Source organism: Coniosporium apollinis (assembly GCF_000281105.1).
Source record: "Coniosporium apollinis CBS 100218 chromosome Unknown supercont1.11, whole genome shotgun sequence".
In the NCBI taxonomy this organism is placed as follows: Eukaryota; Fungi; Ascomycota; class Dothideomycetes; genus Coniosporium; species Coniosporium apollinis.
This window is the reverse complement of record NW_006913273.1, coordinates 255392-273033: the sequence shown is the minus strand read 5'-3', so window position 1 is coordinate 273033 and position 17642 is coordinate 255392. Positions and strand designations below refer to the sequence as shown.

At 51.2% G+C, this 17642-nt stretch overlaps 5 protein-coding genes across 5 annotated transcripts; 1 reads left to right on the top strand and 4 right to left on the bottom strand.

The window, feature by feature from the left end:
- Window positions 1–56: 56 nt before the first annotated feature.
- On the bottom strand, window positions 57–365 carry W97_02842 (uncharacterized protein; the record flags this gene model as incomplete). The annotated part of the gene is made up of 2 exons (XM_007780741.1): window positions 57–241; window positions 320–365. The coding sequence occupies 2 exons, from the start codon at window positions 363–365 to the stop codon at window positions 57–59; spliced, it is 231 nt and encodes a 76-aa protein (XP_007778931.1).
- Window positions 366–611: 246 nt separating this feature from the next.
- Window positions 612–1920, bottom strand: W97_02841 (uncharacterized protein; the record flags this gene model as incomplete). The annotated part of the gene is made up of 3 exons (XM_007780740.1): window positions 612–1014; window positions 1067–1661; window positions 1734–1920. The coding sequence occupies 3 exons, from the start codon at window positions 1918–1920 to the stop codon at window positions 612–614; spliced, it is 1185 nt and encodes a 394-aa protein (XP_007778930.1).
- Window positions 1921–7461: 5541 nt separating this feature from the next.
- W97_02840 (uncharacterized protein) lies at window positions 7462–8844 on the bottom strand (the record flags this gene model as incomplete). The annotated part of the gene is made up of 3 exons (XM_007780739.1): window positions 7462–8265; window positions 8319–8747; window positions 8833–8844. 3 exons carry the CDS (start codon window positions 8842–8844, stop codon window positions 7462–7464), a joined length of 1245 nt encoding a protein of 414 aa, XP_007778929.1.
- A 246-nt stretch (window positions 8845–9090) lies between these two features.
- On the top strand, window positions 9091–10696 carry W97_02839 (uncharacterized protein; the record flags this gene model as incomplete). The annotated part of the gene is made up of 3 exons (XM_007780738.1): window positions 9091–9198; window positions 9338–9631; window positions 9659–10696. The coding sequence occupies 3 exons, from the start codon at window positions 9091–9093 to the stop codon at window positions 10694–10696; spliced, it is 1440 nt and encodes a 479-aa protein (XP_007778928.1).
- Window positions 10697–11338: 642 nt separating this feature from the next.
- W97_02838 (uncharacterized protein) lies at window positions 11339–16451 on the bottom strand (the record flags this gene model as incomplete). The annotated part of the gene is made up of 3 exons (XM_007780737.1): window positions 11339–11658; window positions 11754–16192; window positions 16375–16451. The coding sequence occupies 3 exons, from the start codon at window positions 16449–16451 to the stop codon at window positions 11339–11341; spliced, it is 4836 nt and encodes a 1611-aa protein (XP_007778927.1).
- Between the last annotated feature and the right edge of the window lie 1191 nt (window positions 16452–17642).

Sequence of the window (17642 nt, the reverse complement as noted above, 5' to 3'; positions counted from 1 at the left end):
ACGTCGTCCCGCTCGACTAGTAGCTTTACTACTGCCTCGCGCCCTCCTATTACCGCCTATAAGAGCGGCGTAAACCCGGTTTTGTCCTCTAAGTTGGCTTTAACGTCGTCCCGCTCGACTAGTAGCTTTACTACCGCCTCGTGCCCTTGCTCTGCCGCCCACGAGAGCGGCGTACGACCGTATTCATTCTTCGAGTCGGCTCGAAGGATGGTGTCGCCGCCCAAACCCTGTAGAATCTTCTCTGATAGATATAGCAGTCCAAACCTCGCTGTTAAATGCAGACCAGTCGACTGTGTCGGGAAAGATTGAGTATATTCACTAGATTCCTCAAGTCCCGGAAATCCGTAAGCTGACTCCTCTGCCATTATCATCGTCTGAACAGCACAGGACACCAGGTTGCTATCCTGAAGCAGGGACAATGCTAGCTCACAAACACCTTCCTGAACTGTTGGCACATGCCGTCCCCAGTATTGAGCAGCATATTCTAAGAACACATTCTGCTCGATCCTGCTCTCGAAGTCATTGTCGCTTAGACAGCTACCGCTCTTGAAAGTATTATAGGAGAGGTAGGTAAGACAGGTCGACGCGATTTCCTGCTGAGCAGTGGGGTTTCAGTCCTCTCGGATCCGCTCGAAGTATTCTTGCGTAGTGTAGTGGACGAGACGGATGATATTGCTCTCCTTATCAACCGTGATAAGACTAGCACAGACGGAGATAATGTCTTCGACATTAAGAATGTTGTCTGGGTCAAGTTCTTCTTCGCCTACCTCCACTGCTAAAGCATGGTGTAACTCTCCCGTAGTAAGCGGTCTCTGCGTATATGTAATCCAAGAAAGAACGCTCTTTGCTAGCGCTCTGTCGTTAGGTAGTTGGCCATCAATTCGCTTGATCGCTTCGTTATACGCCTCGTCGAGCGCTTTGGAGCTTTTATCAAGCATCGCCAGCGTAGACTGAACTTTAGTCTTGGTTCTCTTATTAAGAAGTGAGTCTACATAGAGACGAGCAAGGAGAAACCTGGCAGAGTCGTGAGTTAGCAGTGCAGTAAACAGCGATGCGAAATACTAACATGCCATCCACTGCATCAGCAATTCTATCTTGCACGAAGCCCTGCAGCTCGTCGTCACGTTGGACGCATTTGGGAAGCCGGTACATCTGGCCCGCTACGAAGCGTTTCACGTCCGCATTGCTTGCTCGAACCTCTAGCCTTGGCGTTGACTTAAAAGTGTTCTTAATGTCCGGAATAAAGCGAGAAGTAACCATAAGGCGTAGATCTGTTTTACTTTGCAGATCACGGAGCTTCGCCAGAAGCTGGCTGCGAGTACCATGTTTGTCCGGACATTCGTCCAGAGCATCGACGACAACGTATGCGCTTGAGTAGTTGCTGAGTACAGATTGCAGAGCATTGATGATCTCTTCAAGCGACGGCCTCGTCTTTCGTTTGGCATAGCAGTCATACAGACGTGCTACGGGCTCCGGAATGGATGGGCGGGCCTGCGCCAGTTGCTTCAGGATGGCGGAAAGTAGACTAGTGGTGGTCTGGTCTGCTTGCGCGTTGTAGTTGCAGTATACATAGGCCACCCTAGTAGTGTTATTTTGCACTGTTCTTAGAAGGTGATTAATCGTGATTGCGGCCGTTATTGTCTTGCCAGCTCCGGGGATACCTGGAGAGAACAGAGTCTGCTTCGATTCATGAATCTATTTGGCGAACTTGGGAGAGTCCAGGAACCACAGACCAGTTCCTTCTTGTCTCCGGGCAATGAAATCGGATTGCTGAGTGGGGAAATCGGTCGAAGAAATCCATTCCGAAAGGTTGTGGCATTGTTGACGGTTTTGTTCTTGCTGAACTGCGTCGATCCCCATTTCCAGAGCGGGTATCGACTTCCTGACAAGGTCGGTATCATTCTTGATCGCTTGAGACATTTTGCTAAACGTGTGAGCAATGTCGCCTTGCAGTGTCTGATAAGAGACTAACAAGTGGTCCATCTCCAGAGCAATCTGCACAAGCGTGTTCAAACGCTCCATCCTCGACAGCGTATTTGCAATCTCCTCTTTGCTAAGCTTCTATATAAGAGTATTGCCCATCTTCTTGATTCCACTACTATTTGTTATCTTAGGTAGCAGCTGCTCCAGCACATGCCTGTACTGATCTAAGGGCCTATTCTGTACACCGAGTGCCTTGATCGCCGTATACTATGGCTCGTTGGAGCTTCCTTCTTCGAGTCGGTACCTTAGAGTGGTGAGGAGATTGTAGATATTTGATGCCTTAATTGCGCACCGTGCGCGGTCTTTTGGTGCGTCTTTAACGTTATTTAGATACTCGATCACTTTGCTCGTGAGCTGCAGGACAGTAATAATGCTGGCCGTAATGCTGAGCGAGTCCATGGTACGGTGAGATGCGGCGACAACGCTGGGCGGCAGGAGCAGTGGATGAATGAGAACCCAGTCTGGCGTGAGCAGCTTGCAGTGTCTTCGAGATCGTTACCGAGCATGATTGCACAAGTTGCGGGACACTCTTGGCGCAAGGCTGACCGGAGAAGTGTTCCATGGTTTTGGCAACGTTGCCTGGTCCCCCTTTTTGCGCCTTCTCTCCCGTCTAAGCCACGGTACGGAGTAGATTCGTAGGATCACCCCGGCTCACCACACGTCGGGCGGATAAAATGCGTCCCCGTAAAACTCGACTGTCACCTATATAATAACTTTCTAGAGGCTTGAGATAGTGCTAAAAATCTATCTAGTATTATGCTATCCGACTCTCTAGCTCTACGCACCGTTTTAAGTAATCTATTATCTTATTAGTAGGAGCAGCGGTAAGGGAAAAGCGAGGCGTGGTTAGAAATCTTAAGTTTCGCAGCGAGATTTTCGCCGGGACACTTTTTACCCGCCTCACATACTCACCCAGCTCCCCCGAAACTCATCTCACGCTTAACGTACAAAGAAGATTGCATGTGCGCGCTGGTAGCGTTCCCGAGTAGCATGGTACTTTTTGGTTTATTGAGGACAGATTCGAGGACTCATCGTATAGGGGCTCCACGGTTCAGCGCCCCCACCCTCGGTTCTTAAGCAGTTTTGTTAGCGAATCTCACCAAAAGTAACCCAGACCGTGAGCGCATTAACCTATCAACCTCACTAACCTCACCGTCCTTATTTAAAGCCTTATTTGAAGCTAGAAAGCTCTATATAAACTTTCTAAAATAGGTAAGCGTAAGAATAAGTGTTAACTAGCTAAAACCGCTCCTAAATAAGATAGTAGAGCGGCTAGTGCTACCTAATCTCTTACTCTAGCGGCTTCTACACCTAATATATAGATTTAAGCGCATATCTAGTAGTACGATAAAGATTTTCGACTTGCTAGTAGTCTTTAAAATAGCTTATAGCTACTGCTAGTACTAGATAGCTCGCCGCCGCCTTTTATTAGCTAGCTACTACTAAAGCTACTTAAGTTTAGCTAAACTTAAGCGCTTTAGCACTCTGCGGTTATCTAATATTATTAGCTATTTACTGAGTTTAACAACCGGTTTAAGAGGGCTTATAAGATAGATAGTAGTATTAAGATTAAAGAGATAGTCGACGAGTTCTTTATAAATAGTTAGCTACTAGCTAAAGAGACACACTATTTATAAACTAGGCTCTTACTAGTCTTAACTACTACTACTACTAATACTATTAAATATAATATTGCGTGGACGCTAAAGCTAAATAACTATAAGATTATTAAAGATATAGAGTAGGATGCTACTATAGATCTTACCTACTACTAGGAGTATAAGCTAAAATATAAAAAAACCTTATAGCTAGCCGCTAAGACGCTAAATAAGATTATTTAAGAGGTATCTTACTCTATAAGAGTTTATAGTAATTTTTAAAAGGCTAAAAACATGCCGCTTACTATAGATACTATCCTTCTAAGCTAGAACCACGTTAATAAGGCGCTTAAATCTTATAGTGTTTAGTATCTAATAATGCTGCTACGGGTTAAACTCACCTAGAAGTTTATTAAATAAGTGCTACTAGCTCTAGAATATCTAGACGGAGCTACTAATATAATAAACTAGCTTAAAAGAGAGCTAAACGCTAAAGATACTACTAGCGAGCTAATCTAGTATAAGTATATAATAAGGAGGTATTAGTATAATTATAGAAGCTATAATAATATTAATAAATAGTGCTACTCTGCTACTAGTAGCTAGTATCTAAAGCTAAATGCTAGTAATCTAAAGGTTTAAGTATAAGTTTTACTTTAAAAGATAGATAGGGTAACTAAAATAGCTTAAGGCGTAGTATTAAAAAGAAAGTTACTAGAGTAGTAATTAGTAATATAAAGATATAGTAGACTTATATAGCTTATAAGGACTTTATAGCTAATAATAGTATATAACTTAAGTAGGTTATAATTAATAAGCGCGGTAAGGGAGTTTAGGTTAATATTTAATACGAATCTTTTTAGATAAGGCTGAGTTAAGGTCTACTAGATCTATTATATAAAGATTAGCTTTAGGCTCTCCGTCAGCTCTATAGAAATATATAACAAAAACTATTAAAATGCTCTTAATTAGCGGAGAATGTAAAGTAAACTCTAAAAACCTAATCTTAACCCTACCTATAATAAGAATTTAAACTTCACCCTTTAATAATATTCTTACTAGTAAATTTAACTATTAAATGCTAAAAATAAGCGCGCGCATGCTAGTAATTATATCCTACCTCCTTTATATACTAATATAGAAATCTCTTAAGCGTTTTATTGCTTTTATCTATTATTTTAGCCTAAAGATATTAGTTCTTTATAATAAATACTTTAAGCTCTAAGAAAAACTCCCTAATTAGATTTAAGTCTAGCGAATATAGTAGAAGGAAGATAAGCTTAATACTATACCGCTTAAATAGCTTTAAGATATACTATAACTAATAGAAGAACGCGTTATCTATAATAATTATAGAGTTCTTACCTAAATACTAGCTACACAAGAGTAAGATATAATATTCTAGCTACTAGTTAAATCTAGTAGTATTAGTTATACCCTTATAGATAATAGCGTCGAGGATACTATCTATTATATATATAGATAAGATCTAAAACCGCTTACTATATATTAGATACTCTTAGTATATTAGAATTTACTCTTATAGTAACTAACTTATCTTTTGAAAGCTAATTTGTTTATTAGTACTAGACTTATCTATAAAGATAAGCTAAGAGGAGTGAAACTATAATATAAAGTAGAGATAGTACCCGTAAAGCTTTATATTACATACTATAGTAATCTTTTAAACCTATCTATATTAGAAGCTAACTTCTATCTATAGAATATAAAACTTATAGTCTTTCTAGTCCACCCTACCTCTTAGAGATATTTAGATAATACCTACCGTAATATAATCTTACTAAACTTATTCTAAATAAACTAGTATATCTTATCTAGATAGAGCTCTAGCTTTTTGACTAAATAATAAAGAAGTACCTTTATCTCCTCTTAATTTAAAAGCCTTATAGGCCCTAATATAGTAATAAGGTATACCTAACCGGTAATATGTAGATTGCGCTTAATAAGCTATATAGTTAAAGCATCTACTTAAATAGCCCTTACGATACGGCGGTATGAGTACTTAGCTAAAAGGAGGTCGATAATAAGGTTCCTAGTGTAGTTTAAGATATATAGAGCTATTACTACTAAGTTTAGGAGTTTGGATAGATAATACTAGTGAGTTTGAGGCTTTATAACGACAGTGAGGTTGATGGGTTAATGCGCTCACGGCCTAGGTCACTTTTGGTGAGGTTCGCTAACAAAACTGCTTAAGAACCGAGGGTGGGGGCGCTGAACCGTGGAGCCCCTGTAACGACATCGACGATTATCAGCCCCGCGGCCGCGATGTCACGATCTCTTCTTTGTTTCCAGTAATAGTATTACAGTCATTGATGTTTCTCGGCGTGTATCGCAGCTCAAGCAACTGAAATCATGGTGGCCATCTCTAAGATACCGAATTTTGATTATCCCTTGCAATACTCTAATATAAGCCAAACGGAGCTACCTCAAATCAAAGTACCTTTCTATCAATGCCTGGAACAAGCCAGCACAATTTGTCTTCAATACCCTCCTCCTTAAAGATTCTGGCAAGATCATCCTCGTACTCAGTGAAATGAGTCCACGACTCAAAGTGCAAAGGGAGAATAACGTCGGCATCAATCTCGCGAAGAAGCCTTGCAGCTTGTTTGCCATCTAAAGTGATTTGCAGTGGGGCATTAGGGAACGGCATTACCGTATTTCCCAAATTAAGCAAAGCAGCGGTGATGTGCCACTTCCAGCCGATCTCCGCGAGCTCTTCCATGTACACCGTGTCTCCGGAGAAGTAGATAGCAGTCGGCAAGCCTGCAGGATCAGTACCAAACGAAGGAGTCTCTAGGACGAAGCCCGTGACTTCTCCTCCGGGGAAGTGCTGGCAAGGCGTACCGGTTATCTGGAACGACTTTCCTCCAATTTCGACGGATATCTTTTCCCAGGGGCGCAGCCCCAGTGCCCCACAGCACCGAGTCTCGGATGGAGGATTTTGGCTCCGTCTATAGTGGTGTACACTTCAAGGTTTGAAGAGAGTGTGAATTTGAAGTTGTTGGATGAGGTTCAAATGGTCGATCACAGAATTCATATTGTAAGCCGCTTTAGAAACCAGAGAAACGGGCCTTCTATCTTTGCTAGTGCTTAGAGATTATGGGTGCCTTGCTTTAATGAAAAAAATTGTCTCGCTAATCTGAATTTTTGAATCATTATAAATCACTTTAGAATCTCCAACCGTGTTCGCATGAATCGCGCGCTGTGAGCTTGAACTGTTTTGGGAGGCTCCTGGCGTTCTAGTGACAGAGCATAGCGACGCTGAACGCATATAAAGCTGGCGAGGAATTGGGTAGCGGGTTTATTGCTGCTCGCTATAAAGAGAACGCCGAAGAGAGTATTCCACATGGCGGAGATTGGGATACCGTTAAGCAGGATGGTGTTTGATCGCCGTTTGACTACACGGCTTTTGTGTGGGCTTGTATATCGTAATTCCAGCTTCAACCCAGCACATACGGCCATAGATCAAAGAGTACTGGGTATCCCGTCCGCTCTGCCACTACATAAGCTTTGAATCGGTAGATTAGTAGTTAGGTGGGTGACCACTAGCGAATACCTACCGCTGTATGTTTTTCTTTTTGCCTTTGAATCGACCGAGTGAGTAGTTAGGATGCTAACAGAGCAAGGGAAGCGGCTTTGGGTGCAGGACCGGCCTTTGTAACCCCTTTTGGCATTTTGGAACAAATAGTTATCGAGTCTTTCATCTACCGGCGATTTGAGGGCAACCTTCTATACCGAGCAGATACTATGCTGCATGAAGTAACCGTACAAGTATACACAAACATATTTACCATGCACTCCCTCCCTCTATACACAATACATAACCTACAAACACACCCTCCCCCACAACGCCCCCACACTACCGTCTCCTCAAATACCACGCATGCGCCAGCTGATTGGTCTCCTTATGAAATGGCGTCGGCACCTCCGCCAGCCCCGGGCGCGCCACCGGATGTCTCAGATACACAGCCGAGCAGATGCTATGGCTGACCTCGAGGTAGCGCGGTATGAACGCGAAGGCGGACATATAGGGCCGTGGCGCCCAGGGTGTTAGGTAGGGTTTGGAAGGGTCGTAGGGGTTCTCGTGGGCGCGTTGGAGGGCTTCTTTGAGCAGTTTTGCTTGCTCCTTGGTCAGATCTTCAACCTCCGTGGGGACGGCGGAGGTGTTGGCGGAGGAGGTGGAGGAGTTAGAGGAAGAGGGGGAGACGGCGAGACGAGCCGTCAGGGCCGCGAGTTGGGACTCGTAGTCCTCGGCCTCGGACTCTGTGGCTTTGTTGCGGGAGATGGCGCGTTTTAGGTTCGTGCGGAATGAACGCAACTCGATTTTTTGCTTCGGGCTCAGATCTTTGGGGTCTTTGAGGAGGATCTTAGCTTGGTCCATTAGCGCTGTGAGTTCTTTGCGAAGTTCTTCGGGCGTGCGTTCCGTGGCTTCGGGCGCGTCGGCTGCGGAGGCGGTGGAGGGGGATTCGGCGCTTGCGGGTCTTGCGTCTTCGTCCTCTTCGGCGACTTCGTCCACCGGCTCGTTTTCTTCGGGAGTGGTCATGTACTCGCCCGACGTCTCGTACTTGTCCTGGTCTTTGCGTGCGCCGGTGGCCCACATGACGCGCTCGGGATCGACTTGGAACATGTCTCCCGGATTGAGCATGTAGCCCGGATATATCATCTATGCAGCCGTCAGCGCGTTCTCTCCCCTCGCACCCCGCCACATGATCTTACCCTCTTGCCATTGACCTTAACAAACCCATGCGTGACAAACTGCCGCGCCTGCCGCGCACTACTCGCAAACAGCGCCCTGAAGATCGCAGTATCGAGCCTCCTCTCCGTCGGATGGAACGTCATCTGCATATACGGCGTCTTTGCCGGATTCCGCCCCTTCTCCGCCTCATCCAGCCCGCTGCCCCTCCCCGCCGCCAGCTCGGAGCCGTCGTGCTTCGCGAGGTATTCGTGGTCCATGGGCACGACGGCGGGGATGCTCCGCCGGAACATGCGCTCCCAGTGCTTCTCTTTGATCTGCTCGCCGTGGTAGGCGCGGGTCAGGGCCTTGGATTTCCATTTTTGCTGGAAGAAGGTCTTGTCGTAGGCGGTGGGGGTTTGCATGCGGGAGATGTTGTAGAGGTTGTATTTGTTCCATGTCTGGCGGACTTTCTGCGAGGCGAGGGGCTGTTAGATCTGTTCACGCTGGGTGTGGGTTGAGTGGTGGACTTGCAGGCCTCTTGAGCCCGTGGGGCACCTTCCTCCTCATTTTGAGATTAGCAGTGTGATGGTTGGGGGTATATACGGAGTACCTCTGGCGCAATTCAGGGTGCGGCGATGCCCATAGCGATTGACTTTTGGTTCGAAGTCTCGGTGTGGCCCAAGCTCCATCCACCACTGCACCGAGAATTTCTGAGTCTTTCACTTCGACACTCCGCCGACTGCTCACTGCTCACTGCTCACTGCTCACCTTGCACCAAGTACTCGAAACACACAGGACGCAACAATGGCAGCAATGGAGACTGAGGTCGCAGACACCGATCCTGCCGCCACTTCCCTCGAGAACGACCAGACCGTCGCCAATCAAGCTGGGAATATGGAGGAACAAGGCCAGTCTGCGGAGGTAAGTAATTCGCGCGCTTGCAAACTCTTGGGGAACATCGTGCTACTTTCACTGCTTCTCATCCCAAATAAGCGCGCAATCCGTTAGCGCGTCGGGAACGCTTTGTATAGTTGGCGCAGTACTGACAGTGCGACAACAGACCGTTGAAGCCGCTGGCGCAGCGCCAGTTGAAACCGTCATGCCAGAGACTGGAGGAGCCAAAGGAGGCGAGCCGACCAAGGCCGACGACGCGCCAACCGCCAATGGTGACTCCAAGACGGAAAAGCCAGAGGAGAGGACACGGCGAAATGGCGACGATCGGGAGCGCAAACCATTTTCGCGCCCCCAACGCAACGTGAAGACCGACTTCTCTGCTCTAGCCGAGAGCAGCGACCCCGACGAGATCAGAAAGCAGGCACGACATCTCACACTCAGCCCCCACCGTACATCGTCAGTATATTCAAGCTAACATCCCCACCAGGTCGAATTCTACTTCTCCGACTCAAACCTGATTCAAGACAAATTCCTACTCGACCTCGTAGGCGGGCACGAAAACCGCGCCGTCCCGATCAAAGTAATCCACTCCTTCAAGCGGATGCGACACTTCCAGCCCTACTCCGCCGTCGTCGCCGCCCTGCGCGATTCCTCCATCCTCGACGTAACCGCCGACGACGAGCTCCGCCGAAAGACGCCTCTGCCCGAAGAGGTGGGCAAAGACATCGACGACGAGAAGATCAAGATCTTCGAGGACAAGGCCATGCCGCGCAGCATCTACGCCAAAGGGTTCGGCGAGGAAGGACCCTCCACGCAATTCGACATCGAGGCCTTCTTCATGCCGTACGGGCCCACGAACCAGATTCGGCTGCGGCGCACGTGGCAGGATAAGACGTTCAAGGGGTCGGTGTTCGTCGAGTTTGATAGCGAGGACACGCAGAAGGCGTTTTTGGCGCTGGACCCGAAGCCGAAGTTTCAGGGCAGGGAGCTGAAGATCATGAGCAAGAGGGAGTATGTTGAGGGCAAGACGGAGGATATTAGGGCCGGCAAAATCCAGGCGAGCGAGCGGCCGCAGTTTAATGGTAGGGGCCGTGGGAGGGGTGGACGTGGCCGGGGTGATCGAAACGACCGAAACGACAAAAGGAGGGACAGGAGCAGAAGTCCACGCGGTGATCGCGATGATAAGGATTGGAGAGGCAGGAGGGAGGACTTCCAGAAATCGAAGGATTTCAAGGGGCGAGGGGGTGGGCGGGGCGGCAGAGGTCGTGACAATCGCGACAGAAGGGATCGCAGGGATGATGACCGCCAGGGGAAGAGGCGCAGAGACGATGCTGAGGACAAGGGCGAGCAGAAGGAGGACAACTCTGAGACGAAGAAGGCCAAAATGGACGAGGCGGCACCTGCCGCAAAGTCGGACAATGCTGAGCCCGCCAAGGGCGCTGAGGTCCCGCCTGAGGTCGCGAAGCCGGCAGAGAAGCCTGCTGCGGTGCAGGACGGCGTTACGACCGGTGCGGCCGCGTCATGATAAGCGTCCCTCTGGTCGCTGGGTCAATGGCATGGGAACTTGCCTGCAGTATCCTTTAGGGTGTGCATGAAGAAAAGCGGATGCTAGAGCTGGTTCGGGTGGCCTTTTCGCAGTAGCTTGGCTCAGCAAAAACGACAACTACGAACATGACTGGCTTCTCGATGCTCCACACAAACTGTTCACGGACGAAGAATTACGGTTTCCGCAATGGCGGGCTTTGTATGCCTTTCTGGGCTAGGTTTCACAACAGTCACTGGCATTGTGGCCGTCTTTCCTGTGCGGAATGTAGCTGCAATGGGGCGTCTCGGTAAACATAAAAAGATGATGCGTCCTTTGAAGTAAGGACAATTTCTGTAGCAAACAACTATTGCTGTGCTTGAAGCTCTCTCTCGCCACTTGGAAACATTGACCAAACAGATGCTCAAAAAACTTCTGAGCACATTGTATCGATTTAGCTAAGGAATGGCATCGTCTTTGGTGTCACTGCGAGGGCTTCTGGAGCGCATTCTAGCCGCACATCACAGCCCCCACATAGTCCGCAGCGACCACGGTGGAACCACCTCGATGGACCAAGCATCAAAAGCGACGGCGTTTTACTCTCTAATCATACACCCTTCCCCACACTTCCCCACCAACCACACCCTACTTCTTTCCCCCCTTCTTCTTAGCCGGAACAACCTTAAACCCACTCCCCCCAACCTCCTCCCTTTCCCTACCCACCAGCGGCCCCTTCTTCGCAACCTCGCTCCACCCCGCCCCCGCCCCTGTCTTGGGCTCCGTAGCGGGACTAGCCGTGCCGCTGGCCTCAACAATCCCCTTATCAGCCAGCTTGCGCCGCCTTACAAACTCCTCTGCGAAATGCCGCGAGTCAATGGTTTTGGAGATGGCGTGCACGGATTCGGTTATGATGTCGGTGTCGGCGGCGGAGCCGAGGGTTACGAGGGTTGTGATGAAGTCGTTGACTGTGAGCATGGTCAGTTTCTGCTCTATACCAACAAAGTTTAGGAGGGGGAAGGGGGTGGGGGGGAGGCGGAGAAGCAGCAAGGGGGTTATGTACCATTAATACCGGCGCTAATATCACCCTTCAGCTCAGCAACGGCCCACTTCCTGAACTCCTCCTGCGCATTGACCTGCCCGCTTGTCACGCTCCTGACCGGCGCCGGCTTCGGCTTCGCAGCCGCAGACGGAGTAGCAACACTGGTAGGAGCTCTGACGGCTGCAGCTGGCGCAGCCAGAACAGGAGCAGCGGGCGTCTTGACCTTGCCACTCGCGCCGACTGTCGTCCACACGCCGCCAGCGTTGCTGGGTGAGGGCGCGGCTTGCTTCGCGAGCTCGGCATAGCGCTTGCCTGTGGCTAAGGCTTGCGCAGGGATAGCGACGGAGGAGGCAATGGACGCAGCGGCGGCGGCGGCGGCGGCGGCACGCTGCTTTCGTGCCTCTTCCTCCTTCTGGATCTGCTGGAGCGTCTTCTTGGTAGGTGTCGCTGTGCTAGCCGGTTTGCTGGCAATAGGCTTAGTCCAAGCCGAGGGAGCGAAGGCGGTGGGGTTGACTGGCGAAGCGGTACTGGCCCACGTTGAGCTGGACGGCAAACCAGGGGCTGGCGCCTGCTGCGTGGCTTGGGCGAACATCTCCTTTTCGAGAGCAGCTTTGCGGACTGCTGCTGCTAGTTCCTCCTGCTGTGCAGCCTTGCGGGCTTCGGCCTCTTGGATTTCCTTGAGCGATGGGCCTTTGGGTGCTTCGCTGGGCTCCTTGGCCCACGGCGCGATAGAGGCATTGGGTGTGTCGACCGAAGGGGTCTCCGATCGTGAGCGTGAGCTTTCGTTCAAAGCATCGGCCAGATTCTGCTTCCGCTGCGCTGCGGGGGCAGGTAGGGGGGAACTAGATTGTGGTGGTGGGAAAGGCTGCGGCAGCGCAGTGTCAATCTTCGCCCAAGGTGACTGGGGAACCGGTGACTGCTTCGCCGATGCAGCCTTCACCTGCTCGGTGAGAGACAACACCTCAGCCATGCTGGAAGAAGACACGATTTCTCTGGCGGTGGGTCCAGTCTGGGTTTGGGCCTGGGGCATCTTTTGCTGCTTGAGCTCTTCAGCTTGAAGCTGTTGCCGACCGACCTCTTGCCGTGTTCTGTTCATCTGGTCTTGAATGGCTTTAATCTCGTCATGCTGTTTGCCAATGACGCCTTGCTGTGGCTGGGATGCGCTGATATCTTGAGCCCTTTGTTCTTCACCTCTAAGCTCCTGGAACTGCTGCAGGCGATCCGCGAAACCCTGAGCAGCTTGTTGCTCGTTCTGGGCCATTCGCGAATCCTGTTCGGCTTGCTCACGTTGGAGACGCGAACGATCGTTGAGCATAGCTGCGACCTGTTGCGCGTGCATGTTAGGCTCTGGCTGCTGTTGCAAACCGAAAGGCAACGGACCAACTCCACCGCGTGCTTGGCCGCCACGGCCGCCAAGGTTAAGCTGCTCCATGAGTGAAGGCACGTCCTCTTCCCTAATACTGCCGATTGGACCGACCCCAGGTACTGGTGGTGCTCTAAAGGAATTGTCGAAGAACCCCGGTACCCCTTGTGAGCCCGGGAGAGGGCCTTGGGTAGGCGAAGGCTGATATCCGCCAGGGGATGTAATGCTGCCAAAGCTTGGCTGACTATGCAGACTATGGGCACTGGAATGATGGTGGAGCTGCTGCGGTACCATGCCATGCTGGCCTTGCAACTGCATCTGCTTAGCCATCACCTGCTGCTGTGCAAGATGTTCTTTCTGGCGTGCCATCAAATACTGCTCCTCCTGTTTGCGCCGCTCCAGAGCGTTTTGTTGATCGGCGGTCAAGGTCGTACCAAAGCTTGGGAAGCTGCTCGCGAACGGGGGCTGAGCTGCGGAGGAAGATGTAGGACCGCTAGGGAGCGGACCTGGCCCAGCCCAAACATTGCCGACCTGTGTGGTAGGTGGTCCGTGAGGGATGCCGATCTGAGGCACTAGGAACGGCTCGCGTGAGTTGCCGATACGGCGGATGAGTTGCGCCAACGGCTCGTAGTCGGGGTCTTCGTATTTCTTGACAAGGAGCTCGGGAGAGAAGAAGCCTGCTTTGTACCAATCATGCATCTCAAGACCCGACCAAGGACCCTGGGTGTTGCCCTGAGGATCACGATAGATCCACCGCATCCGGTCAGGCATGACCATGGTTCTCTGTTGAGCTGCAGGAGGTTGAGAAGAGGCTGAGCTGCCCACGCTCTGCGGTTGGGGTGGTTGCACACTTCTCTGCGTTCCGATGGGCCCTTGGCCGACTGACGCCAGGTTTGCCGACTGGAACACGTTAGGCGGCTGGCCAATTGGTGACCCGACCGCTTCGCCTGCGTAATGACTCTCAGCACCTCGTAGAGTACCGCCGAGAAGGTCGTCAAGAATGCCGCGACCACCCATTCGGAAAGGACTTTCGGTCTCTCTTACAGGACCGATGCTTCCTGGAGCAGTACTGCCAAATGCGTTGCGCCCAAATGGCGCTAGTGCAGGTTGATGACGATCATCATCGATCGAACCTTCCTCGTGCATCTGACGAGCTTGCTCACCAACCCGCATCTGCTCCTGCATGGCTGCAGGAAACAACGATCCCATCTTACTGCTCCGACCGATTGTGCCGGTGCCACCTAAGCCGCTACTCGAGTTGGGCCCGAAAATACTGCTGGATCCGAGTCCTGCAAGGCTTGGCGACTGCAATTCGCCAACAGAGCCGAACGCACCTTCTCCGAAGGGACCACCAAACGCGGCCCTATCTCGAATCGGGGTGCCAATAGACTGTTGGGGGGCGGGCGGCCAAGCAGCAGCTCCTCCGAGTCCAGGCAAACCACCGAGTCCACCAAGGTTCGGAAAGCCCCTGGATGGTCCCACGCTTGACGTTTGGCTCCTGTCACTAGCGGCCGCATCATACGGCGCGGACACGCGACCAAGACCCGCAAGGCCGCTGAACGGCAGCATACCAGATGGCTGTACCGCTTCAGTTGTAAACCCTCCAAGACCGGGCAAGTGAGTGTGTTGGACGTCAGCCTCATCAGCATCGACGTCCTCAGCGCCTCCCCGCTCATGCTCCGGGCTTCGGTACGGATTTGTATCAGTAGGGCTCATTGGTTCGGGTGCGCCGGTCACGTTACGATGCTGCGGTGTCTGATGTTGATAAGGATCACGGCCGTGGAGCAAATCTCGGAACCCGACGTCAGAACTCATCCCAAACGCAGAGAATGCCGACTCGTCCTTGGACTCCTGTCGGCTTGGGGTTCCCAGACCTGGGAAAGGCTGGCGGCGGGGAGGGCTATCTTGCGCCCCTCCAAGCGCAGCGCTGCCTGATCGGACATTTTCGTCGTCTGGGAACGAATCTGTGCCGTTGCTTGTTTGGCGATTGGAACGAGCTTCCATCCAAGACAATGTCTGTCGATCAGAATTCTCTTCATTAACCTTCCCAAGGCTACCCAAGGACGGTTTCTCTTTGACGGCCTTCCCGAGATCTTCAGAGCTTTCCTTGGTCATCAAATCCTTGAATCTGCTGGCGCCCCTGACGCTCCCAAATCCGGGTTTCTTCTCTGTAGGCGTTGATGCTTGGCCAGATGCGGGTCCAAGCGCGAAACTGCCGAAAGCGCCCATCGGAGTAAACCCGGTGCTCTGGGGCGTTGAGCTCCAAGGAGAGGAAGGTCCATTGAGTCCTGCGCTGAGAGGCTGTGTCGTGCTCCGCTTGAGATTACTATAAGGCTCGGTGTTCTCCGAGTTGCCTTCTCGAGGCTTCTCCCTATCCTTATCCTCTGCCGCAGCCGCAGAGATCGACTCCTTGCTCAGATCCGTCCTCCTCCTGAGCAGTGCGGGGGGCGGAGTAGCAGCACTGGAGTCTTCGCGCGAGAAGCGAGATGTATTCGGGGATGGGAAAGGGTACGCATCGCTAGTCTCCCGCCGGCGGTTCCCCGGACGAGCCGTGGTAGGCGATGAGAGACCAAACGCGCTGGGACTATTCTGTGCTTGGGAGATTGAAGTCTTCCGTAACGATAATCCATCCTTTGGAGTGCCCTCCTTGTTGTTGTTCTGGGTTGGCGGCTTGAGCGGTGAGTTCACCGAAGTGGAAAAGTGCTCTTTCTCCTCCTCCGTCATCTCGGCCAGCCCCAGTGGCTGTACGGTACCATCACGATCCCAGCAGACATCTGCGCTGTGATTCTCCTTGCCATGGTCCTCTCTCCTGCCCCATGTGTTGCTGGAGGTACCATTCGCAATGTAAGGCTGCCATCCACCAACGTACAGAGCGGAGAGTCCGTCGCCAAACCCTTCAGCTTCCTTCTGAGCCTTGAACAACTGAAGGAGCTGGTCTCTGCTGTACCTGCTTTCGGGCGCGGGTCCGCTGCGATGAGGAGGTATATATACTCCCGCAGCGCCGGAAGGAGTGTCGCGCGACTGGGAGGAAGCTGACAGGGTGGTAGCGTGAGAGGGCCTGCGAAAGGTCTGCGTTGCACCGTTTGTGCGGCGAGGCCTACGTTTGACCAAGTTAGCGAACAAGTTGGTGAGGTGGGCTGGTATTGGACTGCAAACACCCCTAGTGGGAGTCGCGTGGTGGCGAGGAAGACGCGAAATGCAACAGCAGAACACCACCAAGCGGTACTGGTTATACGACTGCGCCGCGAAGGGCGCTGCGAGAAAACAAAAGGGACTGACCAATCTCCGCCACCATCGGCGCGAGTGGAGTTTGCATTGTTTCCCGCTGCAGCTGAAGCGAACGTAGAAGGTGCCATTTCGAAGGTGTGTGGAGACAATAGTCGCGATGCAACACGGCGGGCTGGATGTGTGGATGTGGCGTATGTAGGAGTTCGAAAGCTGTAGTGGTGGAACGGGCTGTTGCCGAATTAGTAGAGATTCCTTTGCGCAGTCGCTGATTGAACTCTCAACACGCGTGGACACACCTGTGGGCGACTGAGAAGCTTGATGCAGGTGTACTGGTCGAAGGTCGAGTGGTCGTGTCTCAGGGCGCGGTTGTTCGCGGTGTGGGAAATGCTTGCAGCGCTCACTGAGGCTGGGCAAAATTGAGCTCGCGTCATTACGTAAGCCTCGCAGTACTCTGGGCTGTTCAGGTGTACATCTTCAACTTGGTGCTTGTCATTGTTACTTGCTAGTCATCTCCTAAGGCATTCGAGAAGCGTCCCCGAAACGCAGGACCCGCAGCCTCGCGCGAACTCCTAGGTATACTCGGGTAGCCTCTCTTCAAGGAGGGTAGGTATGGATACCTAGGTAGAAGGTAGGTAGGCTAGGATGGGCATGCCCTACGGGCCCCTCTTTCCATGTTTGTCGAGATTGTACACCATCTGCCACCAATTGGCCGGCTATTCAGTAAATGTTTGCTTCTGCAGTTTGCTCGGCGTACCGCAGGCCACCAGTCCTGGCGCAGCCTCACGCCTTTCCAATTGTTTCTCAGAGAAACTCTCGATTCCTTTCCCTCTACCGCCATTTCCGCTATAGCATCGTCATCTCCGCTGCAACCTTGTCTTATTCGTCGTAGCCTCGTCACTTCGCCGTCAATCCAGACACACCTTGGTGGATAGAAACACTCAAAGACGATTCAGGGTCCGGTCCGGCGACTTCTACAAGTTACTTTCTTTCACCCATCTCGCACGACGCTAACATATGGGGCCCATTGACAATCTGCTTTTGCCACTGCTCATATAAGTAGGCTTTGCGCCCTGTTGAGATGGGGTACCGGTGCCGCAGTGCCTCAACCTACTATCCTGCGCCAAGCGAATGTCGTTTGCTGCTGCGCCGTTGTAATACAAAGCAAAATATTTAGACAAACATCTAACGGGGGCCTCTCCTCACCTTCTCCCTGCTTTCGTCACATCTCATACGCTCCAGCATCATCTCTGCTACCTCGACCTGGTTCGAGTCCGTTATCATTATCTTCATAGCAGAAACTACCTGAGCGCCTACCGTCG